The sequence below is a fragment of the Tenrec ecaudatus genome, chromosome 6 (assembly GCF_050624435.1).
Source record: "Tenrec ecaudatus isolate mTenEca1 chromosome 6, mTenEca1.hap1, whole genome shotgun sequence".
NCBI classification, from domain to species: domain Eukaryota; kingdom Metazoa; phylum Chordata; class Mammalia; order Afrosoricida; family Tenrecidae; genus Tenrec; species Tenrec ecaudatus.
The window spans coordinates 17315551-17333072 of NC_134535.1; the positions used below are offsets into that span (position 1 = coordinate 17315551).

The window sequence follows — 17522 nt, forward strand, 5'->3', positions numbered from 1 at the left end:
ATTTAATCATTATTTTAGCAGAGATTAATATCACCACTCTTGTTCCCTCTTGGTTTCTGTTTGCTTAATGTATTTTCCCCCGTCCTTTGATTTTCAGCCTATCTGTGTTCTTATGTCTAGAATGTATTTCTTGTAGACAGTTTAATGAGTCTTTAAAAAAATGAATTATACTCTGTCTTTGACTGGTACATTCAAACCTTTTGCAATTAGTATGATAATCAGTAGATATTAATTTGCTGCTGTCGCTGTTAGGGTGTTTGCATGTGTCCTTTTCACTGTATCTGTATTTTGCTTAGTTCTCTGAACTGTTGTCTTTGTTTGTGAGTTGCCCTTTCCTTTCTTGTTGCTGTTGATTTTTGGTGTACTGAGTTTTTCACCTTTTTCCTTATTTTGGTGAGCTGGTTTATTTTCCTTGTGATTATTCTAAGATTTAGCGTTACACTACTAATCTTAAAACACTGTATGATTTCCTGGTGTTACCTTGATTTTTTTTCTCCCTGTGGAAGGTTTATGACTACATCATTTATTCTCCCTTGTTGTTGATTACAAGTTGACGTCCGTTTCCTTCTGGCTTTATTTTAGTGTTGAGAGTCCTGGGTTGGCATCTGGATGAAGCTGTCGACTGTTTTAAGCTCAGGTTGTTGAGAGCCACAGCTTCTCTGTCCAAAGGATTCCCTTTAAGAGTTCTCCTAGGGTTAGTCTGGTTTTTATAAATTCCCTAAATATACTCGAGGTGATTTAGCACAGTAAATGATTTTTACTTGGCAATACCGATCTTTCAGGATTTTGTATCTATCATCCTGTTACCTCCTTCCTTGCCTGCACAGTTCCTTCCCAGATCAAAACTTAGCTTTATCATTGCCCCAATTGTAAGTGATATCTTATTTCTTACAAATTGCTTTCAGAATTATTTCATCTGTCTGTGGCGTTGGAAAGTTTGATTATGGTACGTCTTAGTGACTTCCTTTTGGGATCTATCAAAAGGGATGGTTGAACTTCTTGGATGAAAGTCTCCTCTTTCATGATATTAAAGTTTTCTGCCAGCAAATCTTCAAAGACAGTACTCTACATCATTTTTTCTTCTTTTTTCGAATTGTTGTGTGGTCAAAATAATATCAAGGAATTTATCCTCTATTTTGCTGACTCTTTCCCCCCATTTATTCTGCTTCTGTATCCATTTGTTACATTTCTGAATTTTTATTGTTAATCTTCTGGACTTTTAGTTGCTTTTCTTATGTAGTTTCTAATGTATTTTTTTCTGTTTTTCTGAATTAAAAAAAGATTTGTCTTTTTTTCTTTTTTTTCTGAATTAATCTGGAGTTTTGTCTGTTTGTCTTGGTTTTGTCTGTGTTTTCCTCAATCTCTTTGCTGATCCTACATACATCTTTTAAAATCCTTTATCGGGTAGTTCCATTGCCATAGCTTCCTCAGGACAATTTTCTGATTTTCTTTATTTTTTGGTCCCTTTCTTGAGCCATCTTGTCCTGCTTCGTTATGGGCTTTGACATTATCTGTAGTGTCTGAGGCATTAAGGCATCACTTTATTGCTTCTATATTTGTTTCTTTCATGTTGGACAGTTGACAACATCAATGATAGAATCTAATATTGAGAGGGCCATCTCGTCATGCCTACACATTTCTGCCTGAACCCCATGCCCTCTAGCCATGATTATTTCCACATATTACAAAGTGTTATTTCTAGTGTTGTCAAGTCAGCTTCCACACACCAGGTGTATCAAATGAAACGCTGCCCCGCCTGTGGCATCTTGACGATCATCGTGATGTTAAAGGTCTACTGTGACAGCTGTTGTGTGTTACCTTCCAAAGCCCACGGGTCATTGTTCAGCCCTAGACTGAACAAGATCCTTTTTTGAGCCAAAAGGCTTTCACTGGCTAATTTTTGGAGGTAGATCAGGTCATTCTTCGTAGTCTGTCTTAGCATGGAAGCTCTGCTGGACCCTGCCCACCACGGGTGTATTAGATTTCTCAGGTGGGAAATGCCTCGGTCCTTGGCTTTGCATGAGAAAGAATTCACGTGGAAGCCTGGTTTGTGATCCCAGTGGGTTTTCATAAAGGACTGAAGCAGTTTCAGACGGTACAGTAATTGAACACAGGCGCCCTCATGGCACTGAACACCCACACATGGTGGCCTCAGGCCAGAGAGAGAGCACAGCCATCAAGCCGAACCTCGGCCGAGCCACAGTCAATGGTACTGGTTGACCCCATGGGCTGACTTAAGCCCACCTGGCCTAAATTGGACCAATCCAGGTGTACCACCCACCTAGGTATACCGCCCTCCCTGGCTGGGGGCTTGAATTGGCGCATGCCCTTTAGCCTTTATTGGCTTCCAACTTCCTATAGGGGGCCCCTAGGCATGGAGAGGAACAACCCCCTATCTTGCTACCTAATATTTCCCCACTGAAAGGGTATGCACCCAAATCTTTGGGGAACTGGGTGACAACATTTCTAGCTGCTTGCTGCTGGCAAAAAGGGACATGGTGTGGAGCTCTGGGTCCACACTCTTCCTACTCTGTTGAAGGGGTTGTCTACTCAAGGCCCACGATGGATGAGGTTGGGGTGGTCCCAGATCTGGTGATCCTGGAGCTGGCACCTTTGGTTCAGAGACACTGGTAACCTGAGAACTTCTGGAGGAAACAGAACAGGTAGACAGTTTAGGTAAGATCGGGGTAAGGCTGTGAGATGGCAGTGCCCTTGGAGGTGTGGGTTAGTGTCACAGGAAGTTTAGGAAAGAGGAAATCTTAGGGCTGACAGGCATGGGTGTTAGTTCACTTTAAACACGGTAATGGTGTACAAGCATATACTGGCTTGAAGACTGAGGGGTCTAAGGTAGGGTTTTCTGTGGAGCATTTATCTGTCCTGGGGTAGCAGTGAAACACACCCCCCCCCAACAGCTCTCAGGGGTGCTTGTCTGTGTGCTCCACTTCTGAGGGGTCTGGCTGCAACATCTCTCCCAGTTTCACCCGTGAATGGTGCCAGGGTTCAGGGAAGAATGCAAGGACAGGATATAATGGAGGAGAGATCCTCCAATCCCCATCTAGAAAACAAAATCAGCAGAGAAGCCACGAGAGCTTGATGCCTCAAGGTCAGTGGCTGCAGGTTCAGCGCGTGAGGGGGTTTCCCTGCCCGAGGGGAGGGGTCGGGGACCCAGTCTCTGCCGGCAAACTGGGCCCCGACTGTTTTCTAGACAGCAAGCAATGACCACCGACTTGGGTGACCATCCAGGGCCCACAGAGAGAACTACTGGCATGAGTAATTCACCGGGCCTCCGAAGGCGAGCCCACTGCTGGGAGTAGCCTTCCAATAGCTTTCACAGGCGAACCCGGGCAGGAGCAGTCTTCCAAACCTGTGAAGGGGAGCAGAGGCCCGTGAATGGGCTCAGGGAACATTCTAAGGAAATTAAGATCTTTGGTTGGACATGTACTGTTACGGCAGAGCTGTACCAGGAACATGCTGAAGGCAGTATTTCTGAAAGGCCTTCAGAGAGGACAATTAGCAGTTACCCAGGGGCTTGGCTTTGGCTGAGGCTTCAGCAATGGAAAACCAGCTGGTAGGAAAAAACCAAACGAGTACACTGGCAGGACGCTACAGCAGCTTGTTTGTAAAACCAAGAGAAAACAAAAGGGAAGGGGTAAAGGTATGTCCAACCACTGGAGGACTAGGTGGGCCTAGTTCCCAGTGCTGAGCAGCCAGCCCACTAAGCACTGCCCCCACCACATGGTTGGAGCAGTGAGCGTCATCTTGGCCAAGGTCACGTGGTCTGTTGTCCTAGGCGACACCACCTTGCCTGGGAGGGGAGAGGCACATGCCAGGAAAATGGTGGCCACCGCATGTGGCCTAGTCGAGCAGCAGGGGGCCAGCCACTGGAAGCAAGAGTCCTGCAGAGACCCACAAGTTTATGCGTGTGAGTGCTCAGCCGACTAGATGGCTGGGGCACACAGCAGACTCCTGAAAATCAAAAAGGCTTTGAGGAACCAACACTGTCGGCTGCAGTGTTTCGCTCCCATCCCAGAAAGCGAGGCTGGGGAGAACATGCAAGCCCCTGGAAGCACAGAAAGGCGGGCCCACAGCCCCATATGCAAATAGGAAGCACAGATAGAAAGGCAGACAAGAGGGAATGGGACTTCCCAAATACATTACACGTGGCCCCATCCCCAGTCCCAGCAATGTCCACAGTAGGAAAGGTCCAGGCTGGTGTCCTTTCCAAATTGCGTTCAGTGCAGTTTTAAAGTCCAGCTGAGCTGCTGTTTCCTCAGCCTTATAGATCCAAGTCATGGTACCATAATGTTAGATTTCTCAGGTGGGAAATGCCTTGGTCCTTGGCTTTGCATGAGAAAGAATTCACTCAGAAGCCTAGTTTGTGATCCCAGTGGGTTTTCAGAAAGGACAGAAGCCATTTCAGGTGTTACAGTAACTGAACACAAGCACCCTCATGGCACTGCACACCCACACATGGTGGCTTGAGGCCAGAGAGAGAGAAACCGCGGCCTGGCAGAACCATGGCCCAGCCAAGTGGAAGGTGGACGAGCAGATGGAAACGAAGGCTGTGATTTCCAGGTTCCGGCTGTTTAGGGCCTTCTTCTAGGAAGCATGGTTGATAGTACTGGTTGACCCATTGGCTGATTTAAGCCCACCTGGCCTAAATTGGGCCAATCCAGGTATACTGCCCACCTAGGTGTACCACCCACCCTGGCTCGGGGCCTGAGTTGGCACATGCCCTTTATCGGATTCCAACTTTCTGTAGGGGGCCCCTAGGCATGGAGAGGAACCACCCCCTATCTTGCTACCTAACAGGTGACCCCACTGGTATTTGAAATACCAGAAGCATGGCTTTCAATATTACAGTATAACCAACTGGCAGATGCTGTTAGCATTCAAAATTACTCTTGCTCTCCCTCTCCTCCCACTCTCAAGGTAGAAAGAGCTCACTTCAGAAGCACAGTCTTGCCATATTGCGAAAGATGAACTGAGGTACAGGTGGGATCATGGAAAATCCTAGATGCTTAGCATCCAGGAGTGATCAGGACCCTACAGAAGGCCAAATGCCAAGTAGAATGAGATTAAGGATGGTGCACAATAGTACTGCCTCCAGAAGAAAAGGCCCTGGTGAAATTGATTAGCAAGCATTATGAGGGATGAGAGACGGAGATTTTGCCCTGGTGAATACCTTAATCCAAGGTAAAGAGGAAGCCGATGGGCAATGCTAATTCACAGAATCACTCAGAGGAAACTGGGAGCCCACGGAGAATGCCATTGGAACAAGATCGGTGTGTCCATTTCCTTTTGTGTAGAGACAAAGGGCAGGCCTAGGATCATCTATTTCCTGGTAATTGTTTAAAGAAAGTGGGCATTCTGACTGGAAGACTGCTTATTATGCAGCTCTTGCTGGGTAGAGGAAAAGCTGAAATAGGCTTTTACTGTCTCTTAAGCATAGATTTTTATGTACCAAGTTCTTCAAAGCCTTTTTTTTGGAGGGGGGGTTGTATGTGTGTGTGTAAATTTTTATAAGTAAGTTTCTCTTCAAACATTGTTTCAGAGCCCTCTCTGTTTGAAGCACCTTCAATTTTCCTCCTGGACTGTATTTCTCCCCCACTCTCTTAGCCGTGATGGCTCCCAGGTAGCTTTGCAAAAGTGGCTGTGGGCCTTTGAGGCATGAAGGACTTAGACAAATGAAGACAGTATCGCTTTTGTTCTCATTGTCCACATGGTTTTCCCAGCCTCTTTGCCAGGCATTCTGGCCTCTGTACCTCTTGCCACTCCCCCACCCCCCCAAAGCTCTGGCAATGAGTCTGTCTACACATGCCTGGACTCAGTCCAAGACTAAAAGCTGAGTGAACAGCAGACCCTCAATGCCTTCATCTGGAAAACTGGGATGATGACCACGAACTCCAGAAAGAACCTGGCACTCATCAGAAAGGCAGTCGTCACCAAGCTCCCTCTGACTCTGACTCATGGGAGACCCCACGTGTCAAGGTCTAAGAGTAATCCGGAGGGGTTTCCATGGCTGCGTTATAAGAAGTGACCACCTGGCCTTCCTTCCAGAAGAAACCTCTAACCTGTACACTAACAAGAGAGAGTGTTAACTGTTTATAGCACCCAGGGACTCCTGATAGGTGGTAACCACTCAGTCATCCAATCAATTCCCACACATTAGTCTAATTGTGGTACTTTTTTTTTAACTATTAGTTCAATGCTTCTTGGGCCTCAGGGTCTTTTCCTAAATGCCCTATGTCTGGTCAGTGCTTTAGGAGAGCATACACCTTGGATGAAAGAACAGGGGAGACCGACATTTAGATCTTTCCGTGCACTGTCCGCTCCCCATTCCAAGAGAAAGGTCCCCGCATGGTGCCAAGAGCTTGCTTAACGACTAACCTAAATCTTGGTGGTTTGAACCTTTTGTGGTACCCCAGAAGAAAGACCTGGTGATCTTCTGTTAAGACCGCAGCTATCATGAGGTGTCAATGGGATCAGGTAGCTGAAGATCCAAACAAACAATTCTATCTAGGTGAACCAGGGGGCTGGGAGTGGAGACCCAAAGCCCATCTTGTAGACAACTGGACACCCCCCTCACAGAAGGGTCACAAGGAAGGGACAAGTCAGCCGGGGTAAAAAGTATAGCACGGAGGAAACACTCCTCTTGTTCTTGAATTCTTCCTCCCGCTGACTATCATGACCCCAGTTCTATCTCACCAATCTGGCTAGACAGGAGCGTGTTCACGGCTACAGATAAGAGCTCTCCACACACGGAATGCAAGATAAACCCCTCAGGACCAATAATGGGGGTCGCGATACCATGAAGGTGGGGGAGAAAAGGGGAACCATGGCAATGATGAAGTATAAGCCGGCCCCCTCCCCCCAAAAATAACAGGAAGATGGGTGAAAAAAGACAGCAGACACAGTAAGATATGAAAATAATATCATTTGTCGAGGGTTTACCAGGGTGGTAGAGGAGGGGAGGGCAAAAAGAGGAACTAATACCATGGGCTCAAGTGGAAAGGAAAAAAAAATTTTTTTGAAGACTTAAGCTAAGGAAATCTTAAGGTGTTCTTAACAGGGATCGGTCAGAGTGGATCCTGACAAGGACCCAAGGAAGAGGCCGCAGAGAGGGAGGCGGCAGGAGTGCATGGCTCTGGCTGCCCACAGAGACAAGAGTAGAGGCAGCGGAGCCGGGCTCTGGGTCCACTCTGGGCTCCTGGGCTCCCCGGCCATGCGGTCCCTAAGGCTTCCGGAGGCAGAGGCGGGTAGGCGGCCGGCCGGAGGCAGGTGCGGCGGCTCACCTGTCGCGTCTCTTCCAGGCTCCAGATGCTGGAGGCCATCTGCAAGCACTGGGAGGGGCCCATCAGCCTGGCCCTCTACCTGTCGGACGCCGAGGCGCAGCAGTTCCTCCGCTACGCGCAGGGCTCCGACGTGCTCATGAGCCGCCACAACGTGGGCTACCACATCGTCTACAAGGAGGGCCAGTTCTACCCCGTGAACCTGCTGCGCAACGTGGCCATGAAGCACATCAGCACGCCCTACATGTTCCTGTCCGACATCGACTTCCTGCCCATGTACGGGCTCTATGAGTACCTCAGGTAAGGACCCGGATGTTTCCATGGTCGGCCCTGGCGAGCCCCTAGGGCAAGGACCCGGATGTTCCGCCTCTGGGAGTTCCACGGGCAAAGACCCGGATGTTCTGCCTCTGGGAGTTCCACGGGCAAGGACCTGGATGTTCCGCCTCTGGGAGTTCCACGGGCAAGGACCTGGATGTTCCGCCTCTGGGAGTTCCATAGGCAAGGACCCGGATGTTCTGCCTCTGGGAGTTCCACGGGCAAAGACCCGGATGTTCCGCCTCTGGGAGTTCCACGGGCAAGGACCTGGATGTTCCGCCTCTGGGAGTTCCATAGGCAAGGACCCGGATGTTCTGCCTCTGGGAGTTCCACGGGCAAAGACCCGGATGTTCCGCCTCTGGGAGTTCCACGGGCAAGGACCTGGATGTTCCGCCTCTGGGAGCCCCCTCTGTTAAACAAAGTATGTATGGTCTCTGTGTTCCTCAGGGAAGCGCCCAGGGCCCACCCCCGTGGCGGGCATAGCCCCTCGGGGTGCCAGGTCCAGTATAGACTTAGGAATCCTCACCCAGCCCAGCCCTGCCCTGTAACAGACGGGGAAACGGAGGCTCAGCAAGGAGAAGGGAGATCGTGCTCGACTGCCAGGCCTGGAGTGGGCATCCGCAGGCCATTCAGAGCCGCCGTGCCACCACGTTGTGCAGAGTGAAATAAGAGTGGGCAGATCAAGTAGAAAGAAAATGTTTTGAGAATGATGATGCAACAAATGTGCTTCACACAATGGACAGCTGTATGGGTTATGATAAGAGCTGTAGGAGCCCCCAATACAATGATTTTTTTAAAGTGGGCAGAGTGTGGAGCAGGGAACCGCCCTCAGCTGGGCCTTCCCAACAAAGACCTCCTCGGTTAGCGATTCTGGAAAGAGCATCTAGTCACTAAAACAAAGTAGATGGACTTGCCTGTATATGTGTGGGGGGGGGGGGTGAGGGCGGTGCGCTTCCTATGTGCCAGGCATTGCACTCCGCCCCCATCGCTGCCGGGGCAGCTCCGATCACCGCCCTCTTACACATGGAAAAACGTGGGAACGAGACCTTAAGCCGTTGGCCGAGGTGACAGGCCTAGGAAAGCGGGCAGCCAGATCTAACACAGCCAGCTGGACGGACCCCAGAGCCTAGTGCTGGATCTCCACTGCGGCCACCTCCCTAGACCCCCAATGACCCTCCACTTAGGCCGGCGTCCCACCCGGCTCAGCGCAGGTATGGACAGCCCTGTGGTGAGTGGTATTCCCTGCAGGCTTCACCATGCAAGCTGGAGGAGACTGCAGCATTCATCTGACCCCCAAATCCCCATTTGGCAGATGACAGTAGGCTTCCCATACTCCAGCTACGCTGGGAAGAAGTCTTTGGCTTGCTGTCTCTGTCGACGTGAATGACTGTGAGGTTGGCACAGGTTCTCTCCTTTAGTCACGAAGTCCGAAATGTAGGCGTGGTTATTTCCGTTTTACAGCGGGCACTGGTGAGGCTCAGAGAAGCAGAGACGCTGTCTCAAATTCATAGCATTTGCAATATGGCAGTGCCTCGATTGGAATCCATGCCAGTCCAACGCTCGAATCTACAGGCCCCTTGCTTCACTGTTGGCTGGTTGCCCTCAGGTTTCTGGCTGTCCCAACAGGAAGGCTCTGGGTTGGATGCTCTGTCCCTCCATCCTTTCCACCTCTGTCTGAGACACACTTCCTCACCCACTGCCATCGATTCGATGCGACTCACCGTGACCCTATAGGACAGGGTAGAACTGCCGCTGTGGGTTCCCGAGGCTGTAATTCTTTACAGGAATAGAAAGCCCTGTCTTACTTGAGTTTCCATAAGACTTACACCTTTTCCACCAAAACCAAGGCTTCAGCTTAGTGCAGGTACCAGATGTTGCCATCCCTCCCTACTGCCGGTGGTGGGGGGGGGGCGGGGGGGGAGGATGACAGCATACACTCTGTCCAGCTTGAAACTCGGGTTTCCTCTGGGAGCATCTTGGGGCTTCATTGCTTGACTGACCGCCCCTGGAAAAAGGAGGAGCCTAGGCCAGCCCTTCTGGGTTCAGAAGAACAGGATGATTGGCCCTGAGCGAGTGTAGGCCTGGGTCAGGGAAGAAAGAGGGGTATTAGGGGCCCTAGGAGCGCTCAGTGACAGACAGCACAGCTCAGAACCTGAGGGCCTTCAGAAGAAGAACGTTCCTCCAGCTTCAGTTTCAGCTCCTGCTGGGGCCTGGGAATCCCAGTGTGTGGAGTGAGGGCGCCCCCATGTGGCCAGATCGAGCTTCCAGGCCCTGATTCCTAGAGGGAGAGCTGGAAAGTGCTGGGTCCCAGGTCAGAGCTCTGGAAGGACTAGATAGTGGAGGTGAGGGTCTTCAGGATGGATCTCCCCGCTTCCTCAGCACCCGCAGGAACCTCTGCTCCAGCTAGTGGAAGGTGAACTGGTCCCATCTCAAAGAGTCTGGGTTTTCTGTTCCTTTCTGTTCAAAGATTCTTTTCAACCTACATGGAAATCACATTTTAAAATCTATTCCACATGAACAGACGGTGGTTTTCTTGCTGTATCTCTACCTGTCCTTTGTTCAAAGGTGTCACTCATAGCTCCTCAAGACTTTATTCCACGTGAGCGAGCGCTGTTTCCCATTAGTTTGAATTCCTATTTTAGTGAATGCAGCGTCCAGTGAGATTTCGCCTGGCTTGAGCTAGCATGATCACAGGAAAGCAGCTCATTCCCCTGTTTGGTTCTGAAATGTTGAAATTGTCTCTCGAGCCCTATCGATTTCCTCCGGGACCCTGAGCTGAGAAGTGACCGTCTTTCCCGGTCCTTATTTTTCAGTAGTGTGTGGACACTGAGACCAGGGAGGTGAAGGGGGGCCCCATCCACAGTGAGAAGACAGGGGGGAGTTTCTGCTTGTCCTCCTCCATCCAGAATGCATATTCATCTGCTTGTGAACCACCTACTATGTGTCCTTACTTGCAAACCACTCAACTAGGACCCCTGCATCGCACCGTGTACAGGTCAACCAGAAAGGCAAGATAGTGAAGATACAAGTTCAACTGAGAGCTTTGGGCTCCATGATGAGGGTGTTGGGGGCAGTTGGGCTAGTCTGGGAGTGGAGGGGCGCAGGGAAAGATAGTGCAAGGAAATCGGATTTAAGCAGAGGCCTGCAGGGGGCTTTGGACTTTCTGAGGCAGGTGGCAATCGAGACCTGCAGGTGAGAACATCACATCGGGGAAGGGCAGAAGCTGCCATCATCAGGGGCAGCAGAGGGTCAATAAATTAGGGACTAGCATTGCATCATTACCTTTCTGTTGAGCGGAGGGGCAGACGAGGTCGCAGGGACAGGTAGATGGACCAGAGGGAGATTCCAAAGCAGAAATCCACGCTTTCTGCAGAGGTACCTAGACTTGAAAAGGAAAGGTAGAGAGTTTCTGTTCAGTGTTGCTAGCTGAAACCTGATTGGTACTGTTTATTTGCATGAGCCCACCTGCTCTGACTGCTGCTCATGGCAGCGCCACTCCCCCCACCCCAGGGGACTGTGCCCACGTCCTCAGGGCATCCAGTAGGATATGGCAATGGCATTCACTTGGGGCTGGGGCACTGTGGCTCAGTATGACACAGATGGGTCTAAAGGGGGGAACAGCCAGGTCACGCCGACAAAGACTAGATGTGAACTCAGGTCCACAGCAAATCACACTCCCTCTCTAGATCGCTGTGAATGTAAAGCACTTTTTTCTGAACCTGACGAGTGTTTCATCCCGTACCTGGCATTTGGTGGTACTATCTTTGTTGGGTGCTGTTGAGTGGATTTGAACTCACAGCAACCCCTTGTGACAGTAATGCTGTGCTATAGGGCATTCGAGGCTGTCGTCCTTACAGAGACACATCTCCAGGGCTTTCTCCAAGGGAGCCACCGGCTGCTCTAGTGAGCAGCCCAGCCCTCTGCCATAGCACATGCTCTGTGGATCATCCCAATCCCAGCCCGCATTCCCTGGGGTCGGATGGGTCTCCTTCTTGGATGGAGCTCTTTTCTCCCGGGCACAGCTGCCTCCACATTTCCAGGAAGCAGGGACACTCCCACTACCACCCCCGCCATCAGCATTCTTTCTGTACCCTTGTCCACCCTCTCCAGGCAGGTGATCCCGGGCCGGGGTGAGGGGCGCTGTTTCTGTCTTCTTCCTTTGGTCCATAGCTCCTTTGGCGCCAGGCAGTTGCCACCGACTGTGGATTCTGTGAACATTCTTTGTATTTCCACTGTGCTGGGAATTCAGCAGAGTACTTGGAGAGCTTACAAGTAAATCAGCGAGATCATTTCAAATGTGCCCAATGGAGAAATCCAGGCTAGTGTGACAGAGGGACCTTAGCCAGCGGAGCAGGTAGGGTGGGGGTCAGGGACACTGCAGCTGAGCTGACATTTGAGAGGTGAGCCCTAGATAGAGAGGAGGACACCCATCCAGAAGACGGGGCAGAAGAAACCATGAACAAGAGGACTCCAAAAGTAGCCTTTGACACCATGGTCTCTAACTCTCAAGAGGCAGGCAGTTCCTCAAACTCGCGTCCTGAGAACTGGACACAGTGACAGGTGACTAGAATCAGAGTGACATGTCATTAGGTTTCCCAAAGGGATGTCATGTTTTCTGACGCTTCTTGGTACTGGTCACAGAAGGGGGGTGTGTGTGTGTGTGTGTGTGTGTGTGTGTGTGTGTGTGTGTGTGTGTGTGTGTGTTTGAGCCTCGTCTTCCCTTTTCAGGAACAGATAGTTAACACACCTCTTCTGGGCTGTAGTGTCCATTGCTGTGTAAGAATGTTTGGGGAGCCATCGAGGTCATGGGGTAAAACTGAGCGACACACCTAAACCTATAGCTGTCAAACCCTTTCTGACTCCTGGTGGCCCTTCAGGAGAGAGTAGGTCAGCCCCATCTACTTGACCGGGCTTTACATCTCTGCAGATGCACACTGCCTCATCTTTCTCCCAAAGCGCCGCAGGTGGGTTTGAACCACTGACCTTTTGGTTAGCAGCCCAGTGCACCTCCCAGTTCATGGCCATTCCAAGTTAATTCTGACTGATAGTGACCCTATAGAACAGAGGAGAGCTGCTCCTGGGGCTTTCTGAAACCTGACATTTTTTTCAGAGGCAGACAGCCTCTTCTCTTTCCCCAGAGCAGCTGGTGGGCTTGAAAAGCAGACCTGGCAGTAACACTGTGCCACCAAGGCTCCTTCAGTCACACCTGGCACTCCATAAATATTCAGCTAGAAGGAGCTGCTGCTGGTCACTGGAGTCCGTGGGTCTGCTCACAGAAAGGTTGGACTTCACTCAGGGGTACCTTGGAAGAAAGGCCAGGTGGTTTAGCTCTGAAATATCAGCCATTGAACACCCCAAGGAGCACGGGTCTGCTCTGACACCCCGGGGGTGACCATGAGTCAGATGGACTTGGTACATGTCTATCGTGGCAACCCTGGCTCGGGTTTCTCGTGCTGTCTGAGATCGGGGTCCCTTCCCTACTGGGGACAGGCAGCTGTGGATGGAAGGCAGCCTGTCGCCTCCAATACGGTGATGTTTTCAAGTCAGCAAGATTTCAGAAGGTGATGTTTCTACTGAACTTCTGGCTAGAGGCCCAACCAGCAGCCTGAGTGGACCCTCAGATACTTACTCCAGTCACTTATTTGGGAGATGTTCAATGTGCTGAAAGCATTAGTTCCAAGAATGGAAGGAAGAGCCATTGAAATAGCTCAACAGCCTGATGAAGCACTAGAAGCACTCAGCCCTTCTAGGCCAAGAAATTGGGGTTGCGACATAGTCCCTGGAAAAGGACACCGTGCTTGGTAAAGTGGAGGGGCAGTGAGGAAGAGGAAACAGTGGCTGCAACAATAGGCTCAAACATAACCACAAGTGTTACAACAAAATTATATCTATATAAAACAACAATACCTATTCCACTTACTCTCACCTACCATGTTGTGAGGACCACAATCGTGAGGATGGCGCCAGGCCAGGCAGTGTTCCATTCTGTTGCCCATGGGTCGCTATGCCTTGGAACTGACTCAATGGTCCCTAAAACAATAGCAGCAGCCCTTTCGCAGGGTATCATAGACAGGTGTTCGCTTTTTCCTGTCCTCTGGCATCTTCAGGAGTCTGTAGGTGATGCCAAGGGTTAAGTGCCGGGCTGCTAACTGCACGGTTGGTGATCTGAACCCACCTGGAAGGTAGGCCGTGTCTAAAGAGCCACGGTCGTGGAAACCTGCGAAGCAGCGTGGGCTCAACAGCAGCTGACCCGTGGGAGTGGTTTCTCTCTGTTGGCTTGTTCCTAGCCCGCCGTGTGTGGGACTTCCTGTCCAGCCCCTGCTATTCCAAATGCCACAACCGCCGGTGCAGCTGGTGGAATGCCAGGAGACCTTGGGGCACAGACAGTGAACTGAAAGCGTGACAGTCCGAGATGCACCTGGGAAGACAGGTGTGCCCTCCAATAGCCACAGAGCCAACCACTGAGAACCCTGTGGCCACTTACCAAGCCACAGAGTACGTCGCTGACCACTGGTGCTGGAAGGAATGGCGTGGGTGGGGGTCTCAAGGGGACGGTCTGGGGTGAGCATCAGCGGGTTCTGTTGAGCCTGGAGACCTGTGGTCGGGACCCCATGGCCTGGCCCATCATCTATGGCAGCGGGGTTTTGTTTTTGATGTATGCTCTCATTTTTAGCATTTCATGTTACCATTCACACTTTCAGTGCTTAATGAATTCTAGAAACTACACATTCCTACGCATTCCTCAGACATGCTCTCTAGTTAGCGCCTCCTCGGCCCGAGGCAGGGTGCCAGTCTGTGGGTGGCAGTGCTGCCCCTGAGCCCATCGGCCCCACCTTTGGATGAAGAGCGCTTCTTACTGAGCCCCCATATGACCTCAGGAAGGTTACTCAACCTCTCTTAGCTTGTCTCGAAGCCCTGGTGGTGGAGTGCTTGCAAGTTGGATGGCTAACCTGATGGTCAGCAGTTTGAAACCACCCGCCGCTCCTTGGGAGAAAGGCTTTCAACGCCTGTAAAGTGTTATAGCTTTCGAAACCCACAAGGGGCAGTTCTACCCTGTCCCCCAGGGTCCCTGTGAGTTGGCATCAACTCGATGGCGCTGAGAACACGAGAGTGAGCTCATTGTCTGGGGAGTGGACACGGAAATGGCGTGGGATTTGCGAAGCGCCTCGCACGTTGGGTGCCTGCGACGTTCTTCATTCCGTGGACGCAGCCAGAGTGTCTGGGGCAGTCGCAGTGGACAGAGAGGCAAGGTCCCTGCCCCCCACCCTCTATCCCTGGAGTTTACAGTCAAATCACTGGTGCTGCTACTGTGTGTCGTGGCTCTCACTGTGGCTCCAATAATCGGTGGGGTGTGATGCAGAGATGAGCGGCCTCTGTCTGGGAACCCATGGCTCAGTGTGGCAGGTCAAGGAACGTCACTGGACACGGTCATGGTTAAGGTGAGGGCTGAAGGGTTAGTACGTACAAGCCTACTGCCATCCGATTGATTCTAACGCGTGGCGACCCAACAGTGGGTTTCTGAAGCTGTAACTCTTCATGGAGCAAAGAGCCTCTTCTCTCTCCTGCAGAGGGACTGGTGATTTGAACCACCAACCTGGTGATTAGCAGCCCAACACATAACCTACTCTGCCAGTAGAGCCCTGGCATATTTAAGGAGCTCAGAAGCAGGTGGGTGTTACAGATGGAAGGAGAGTCCCGGCACCCCCCCCAAAAAATGTGTTGTAAGCCCTCTAGTGCCACAGTGAGTTACCCGGTCAGCTATTAACCACAATGGCAGCAGTTCGAACCCCTACAGAGTCTCGGTATTATTACCATCACCATCATGGGAAAGCGGGGGAGAGGGGAGCAGTCCAGGGCAAACCTAACCAGGAGACACCTTGAGTCAATCACGAGAGGGGGAAGGGGGCTAGGGATAGGCAGGCCTCCTATTAACTTCCCACAACGCCTTGGGAGACAGCGTGAGGCCCTTCTTGGGCTTTGGAGACAGACCTATGTGCCAGAGAAAGTTTCTCTCCCTCCTCCCATCCACGTTTAATATAGCTCTCCTCCAAGTCCCTGGGAACTTGTACAAGAACTGCTCGGATTCCCAAAGACTCGGTTTTGATTAAACAGCGGGCTCGCTGACATTTGATGCCGTGGAATTGGGCTGTGGAAATCCAGGACTCGGAGAGCTGACAGGCCTGGCTCGCTCGGCATTCTGACAGCAGCCTAAGTCCCTCCAGCTCCCCGGCTCCCAGCAGTTTGTCACTTGTCAGCCTCAGCCTCAGCCTCAGCCTCAGCTCCTCAGTGCACTGTCAAAGAGAAATCAGCACCGGCATGTCTATTAGTGGAGCGGAGGCTCCTGTGGGCAGACAGGGAGTGTCACCCCCCTTTCTCCCCTCCCCTGCTTAAGAGCAAGGGACAGCAAAAGGTACTAGAACAATACCTCCTCTGTCTGATGCTAGAGTTGTGACCAAACGAGGCTGTTCAGGATTCTGCGAGCAGGTGCCCATGCTCGGGGAAGAGAATCTCACAAAAGAGAGAGTAATGGTTGGAACCCATGTCAAGAAAGATAAGGAGTCGACTGGAGTTGACCTGGACGGGGCCATGGCTGACCTTGGCCAGAGCCCAAGAGTCAAAGGCAGATCGTCCTCATTTGAGAAGATAATGGGTGATAAGAAGTGCCGTGACATCATAAGCCAGCAGGTCCCTGCGTATGTCAGTAAACATCCAGCCCTTGTTTGGTTTCTGGCTCCTGCCCCAGTTAGCTCCTCCTCGGGGGTCGGGTCTGCCATGTGGATGAGATTGCATAGTATGTATGCCGTCAAGGCTTCCTGTCAAGATGTCCCCCGACTCCTTCCCTAACCAGGCCCCCCCTTGATCTTTGAGCCCTGAGACATTGTCCCAGTGGCAAGGTTGGAAAGGTGATCACAGAGACAAACATGACCCCAATAGCTGCCACAACTGTTCATCGCTCTTGGTTACGTCTACACAGCTGAAGTCTCCTCCTCACTGTCATCCCGACCAGGATGGTGAGCGTGACAATTCCAAGACATATTTCCTAGGTTCTAGTGTCTTCCCTGGAGAGGATAGTCCTTTTGGGGTCTTGGTCATGAAGTGGGTGGGCTTATACATTGGGCTGCTAACTACAAGATCAGTAGTTCTAACCCTCCAGCTGCTCTGTGGTAGAAAGATGAGGCTTCCTGCCCCCGTGAATACAGACAAACTCAGAATCCCACAGCGGCAGTTCTACCCTGCCCCGTTGGGTAGAGATGAGTCAGACTGGACCCGATGGCGGCGAGTTGTTATTGGACGTCTTCCGGGGATGGTGGCTCAAGAAGTGACGCATACAAAGCATGTATCAAAACCCACTGCCACTGGGTCGATGGGGACCCTAGAGGGCAGGGTAGGACTGTCTCGGGGGGGGGTCTCAGACTGCCACTTTTGACTTGAGTAGAAAGTCTCTTCTTTCTCCCCAAAGCAGTGAACACCATGCTTGAAACAGAATGCATGCAAACACGTGGATTCTGTTATGATCCCTGCCTTTTATGCAGCGCCCCAAGTCATGCCGATGGTTTGTGCCCCAGCTGCTAACCCAACGGTTGGAGGGTCAAGACTGCCCTCCTCCAAAGAGAGCCCTGGTGGCTTGTGTTTAAACCGAAGCTCCAGTGGGGCACAGGTCCTCTCTGACACACCGGGGACCACCTTGAGGAGGAGTCAGCTTGGTGACAGCTGGTTGGTTAGCCGCTGCCTTCGTTCACTCGTGTGATGAAAGCGACATGACTCAAGTGGGTGGCTTTCACAAACAGAAATTTATTTCCTCACCATTCGGGAGGCCAGAAGCCAGAGCTCAGGGCACTGGCTCGAGGGCAGGAAGGTTTTCTGTCTGTGTTGCCTTGGGGCTGTCGAGGAAGGTCCTCCATCTGCAGGGTCTTG

The 17522-nt window shown here is 51.3% G+C and overlaps 1 protein-coding gene across 2 annotated transcripts in view; it reads left to right on the top strand.

Annotated features, from left to right (window-relative positions):
- The window catches only part of LARGE1 (LARGE xylosyl- and glucuronyltransferase 1), a 646479-nt gene that overhangs the window by 610942 nt on the left and 18015 nt on the right, over window positions 1-17522 (top strand). For both annotated transcript variants that reach the window (XM_075551019.1, XM_075551018.1), the window contains one exon: window positions 7314-7592. In XM_075551019.1, the coding sequence (XP_075407134.1) occupies window positions 7314-7592 (279 nt within the window). The remainder of the gene's footprint in view (window positions 1-7313; window positions 7593-17522) is intronic.